This window comes from Engraulis encrasicolus, chromosome 3, assembly GCF_034702125.1.
Source record: "Engraulis encrasicolus isolate BLACKSEA-1 chromosome 3, IST_EnEncr_1.0, whole genome shotgun sequence".
Classification (NCBI taxonomy): domain Eukaryota; kingdom Metazoa; phylum Chordata; class Actinopteri; order Clupeiformes; family Engraulidae; genus Engraulis; species Engraulis encrasicolus.
The window spans coordinates 5,748,085-5,751,443 of NC_085859.1; the positions used below are offsets into that span (position 1 = coordinate 5,748,085).

Sequence of the window (3,359 nt, forward strand, 5' to 3'; positions counted from 1 at the left end):
CCAATGTTAGTCGTTTGCCCATTGTCACCTACTCCTGGCCTCCTAAAAAGGATTAAGTCAAATAGTTTCGCTTCTGAGTGACATCACTGTATCCTGTGTACTTCAAGGAGTTTGGTATGGACTTCAGACTTATTCAGAAACTAAGCAATCAGTTAATCAAACATCACATGACAGCTTTCAGCTTGTCTCACAACAATGTTTGATGAGTTTTGTAGGCTCTCCTAAAAGGAATGGGCAATTACTCAACATCTTCATCTCCTGATTGTCACATGGGGTCATTGGGCCTACTCAGTAGTTTGAGTGCCCATCAACAGAACACATTTATTTTAATGTTTTTAATCATAACCAAATATTGTAGAATTTCCTGCAAATGAATACCTGAAGAACTTGCTGTAAGACAATGCATTATATTTCAGGACCTCAGAATCTAGCCTATTTTCCAACAGTGTGTGTGTGTGTATTGTGTGTGCAGTGTGTATGTGTGTGTGCAGTGTGTGCGCGCATCCGCTGAATGACCCACAGGAGCAGCAGTTGCCTGTAGGGGCCTCACAGCAGCTTCACTGATGATCCATCATATACCCAAAATGCAAACCCAGGGTAGAGTGTGTGTGTGAATGTGGTGTGGACTCGGTGCATGAGGGTCATTGTGTCTCCAGAGATGCTGTAGAAGGCCAGAGTTCCTGCCCTGTGATCCACATACACTCCTATTCTGGAGCTGGCCACAAGAGGGAGTTCAGAATGTTCATTATTGTGTTTGAAAGAGGAGCTAGAGCTTGATAGATGCAGCATCATGCACTGATCACTGTATCCAAACCAACACTCAAGTCCTAATCCTTTCCTGCTGATGCTTTTATATGACACTGCTATGAGAACCTGCCCACTTCTCTCAACCTCCCAGTAGCAGCGTGCAGACACACCCTCTCTACACAGCACCTGAGGCGTATAATCAAATCTGTCTGGATGACGAGGATATGACTGGGCCTCATCTCTCCTCTCCACCCTCCTGTTCCCCTCAGACAGATGGAGTTGTCTGTGTGCTGTGTTTGGATCCAGAGTGAAGTGACAGGAATCTGGAGGAGGAGAAGGCAGGACACAAACAGTTTCTTATTCCTGACAGTTTTTATGGATGTGCTTGACTTTTCATACGTCTGAGCAGTGTGTGTGTGCATAGGAATGTGTGTGTGTGTGTGTGTGTGTGTGTGTGTGTGTGTGTGTGTGTGTGTATGTGTGTGTGTGTGTGTGTGTGTGTGTGTGTGTGTGTGTGTGTGTGTGTGTGTGTGTGTGTGTGTGTGTCTGAGATATTAATATGTGTGTGCGTGTGGGTGGGGGGGGTATAAACATGTAGTAGGCCTACCTCTACTGTATATATGTGGCATCTAAATGTGTGTGTGTGTGTGTGTGTGTGTGTGTGTGTGTGTGTGTGTGTGTGTGTGTGTGTGTGTGTGTGTGTGTCTGTCTGTCTGTCTGTCTGTCTGTCTGTCTGTCTGTCTGTCTGTGATAATAATGTGTGTGTGTGTGTGTGTGTGTGTGGGGGGGGGGGGGCGTATTTGAAATGTTTTGAAGTGACTTATCTGCTCATTTTCACATTATGTTCGATAGGCGACCAAACTTTTGCCTTGTGAAAATCTGCCCTGTCTGTGTTCAATAAAGGGTCAATCTTTCTTTGGTGCATGAAATTTATTTTTGTACATACATTTTCATTCGGGAGGGTTGTAGCTTTCATATGAGTGACTTCTGAAGCCAAGTGATTAATTGAAAGTCAGGTTATTAGCTGTTATTCCAAACAGATGGATAGGCGACAACTCTTTTGGAGACGGGTGTATATTTGTATCATGTATGTTCTTGTGTGTGTGTGTGTGTGTGTGTGTGTGTGTGTGTGTGTGTGTGTGTGTGTGTGTGTGTGTGTATGCGTGTGTTTGTGTGTGTATGCGTGTGTCAGTGAGGTGCGGTCAACTTTATGGCTGGTGAGGCACTGACTTTTCCAATATCAGATTTTCAAATATATAATACTACAGCTACAGTTTTAGTAAATTTATCAAATAGGCCTACCGATAAGTTTCATATGCCATAGCTTTCTTAAGTTAGGCCTACATAATAAAACATGCTGCATTTCCGTAGAGTAAATGCTATTAGATCTCTCACTCACTCACACACACACACACACACACACACACACACACACACACACACACACACACACACACACACACACACACACACAGGATTCAAACAGTGGTCTCACATAAACCACACTGCACCAATGTGGACAAACAGGAGCATCACGGCAGAGGGAGAGGAGAAGAGGAGAGGTGAGGAGAGAAGAGGAGAGGAGAGGAGAGGAGAGGAGGAGAGAGGAGGAGAGGAGAGGAGAAGTGAGGAGGAGAGGAGGGGAGAGGAGAGGAGGAGAGGAGGAGAGAAGAGAGAAGAGAGAAGAGGAGAGGAGATGAGAAAAGAGAGGAGAGGAGAGGAGTGGAGAGGAGAGAAGAGAGGAGAGGGGGAGAGGAAAGGAGAGGAGAGGAGGGGAGAGGAGAGGAGAGGAGGAGAGAAGAGGAGAGGAGAGGAGAGGAGAGAGGAGGAGAGAAGAGGAGATGAGAGGAGAAGTGAGGAGAGGAGGAGAGGAGAGGAGAGGAGGGGAGATGGAGAGGAGAGGAGATGAGAAAAGAGAGGAGAGGAGAGGAGAGGGGAGGAGAGGAGAGGAGAGGAGGAGAGGAGAGGAGAGGGGAGGAGAGGAGGAGAGAAGAGGAGAGGAGAGAGGAGGAGGAGAGGAGAGGAGAGAGGAGGAGAAGGAAGAAGAGGAAAGGAGAGGAGAAGAGAGGAGAGGAGAGGAGAGTAGAGGAGAGGAGAGGAGAGGAGAGGAGAAGAGGAGAGAGAAGAGGAGAGGAGAGGAGAGGAGAGGAGAAGAGAGGAGAAGAGAGGAGAGGAGAGGAGAGGAGAGGAGAGGAGAGGAGAGGAGAGGAGAGGAGAGGAGAGGAGAGGAGAGGAGGAGGGGAGTAGTGAAGAGTGTAAGCTCCTTCAAAGCCCACTGCTCTCACACACACAGGATTCAAACAGTGGTCTCACATAAACCACATCACGGCGGATGCTCAATGAAAGACACACACACACACACAGGATTCAAAACATGGTGTCATATAGACCGCTGAGCACCACGGCGAACAAACTGGTGTGATAGCTTTTGTGATAAGCACCGGATTCTCGTGCAAATGTAGGCCTACATCTACTTGTACGAGGCTACGGCAAACGATGTGGGACAAAGGTGTGGCAGGAAGCGAATGTCAACATTTAAACAGAGATTACTACACAAGCTTCGATATGGTCACCAAATATTTTGGGACTGTCATTTATGTTATGCCTACACT

The 3,359-nt window shown here is 46.9% G+C and overlaps 1 protein-coding gene across 1 annotated transcript in view; it reads right to left on the minus strand.

Moving 5' to 3' along the window:
* Nucleotides 1-546: 546 nt before the first annotated feature.
* The window catches only part of LOC134446473 (tripartite motif-containing protein 16-like), a 9,995-nt gene continuing 7,182 nt past the window's right edge, over nucleotides 547-3,359 (minus strand). The window contains exon 7 of the mRNA XM_063195842.1: nucleotides 547-1,064. Within this exon, the coding sequence (XP_063051912.1) occupies nucleotides 547-1,064 (518 nt within the window). The remainder of the gene's footprint in view (nucleotides 1,065-3,359) is intronic.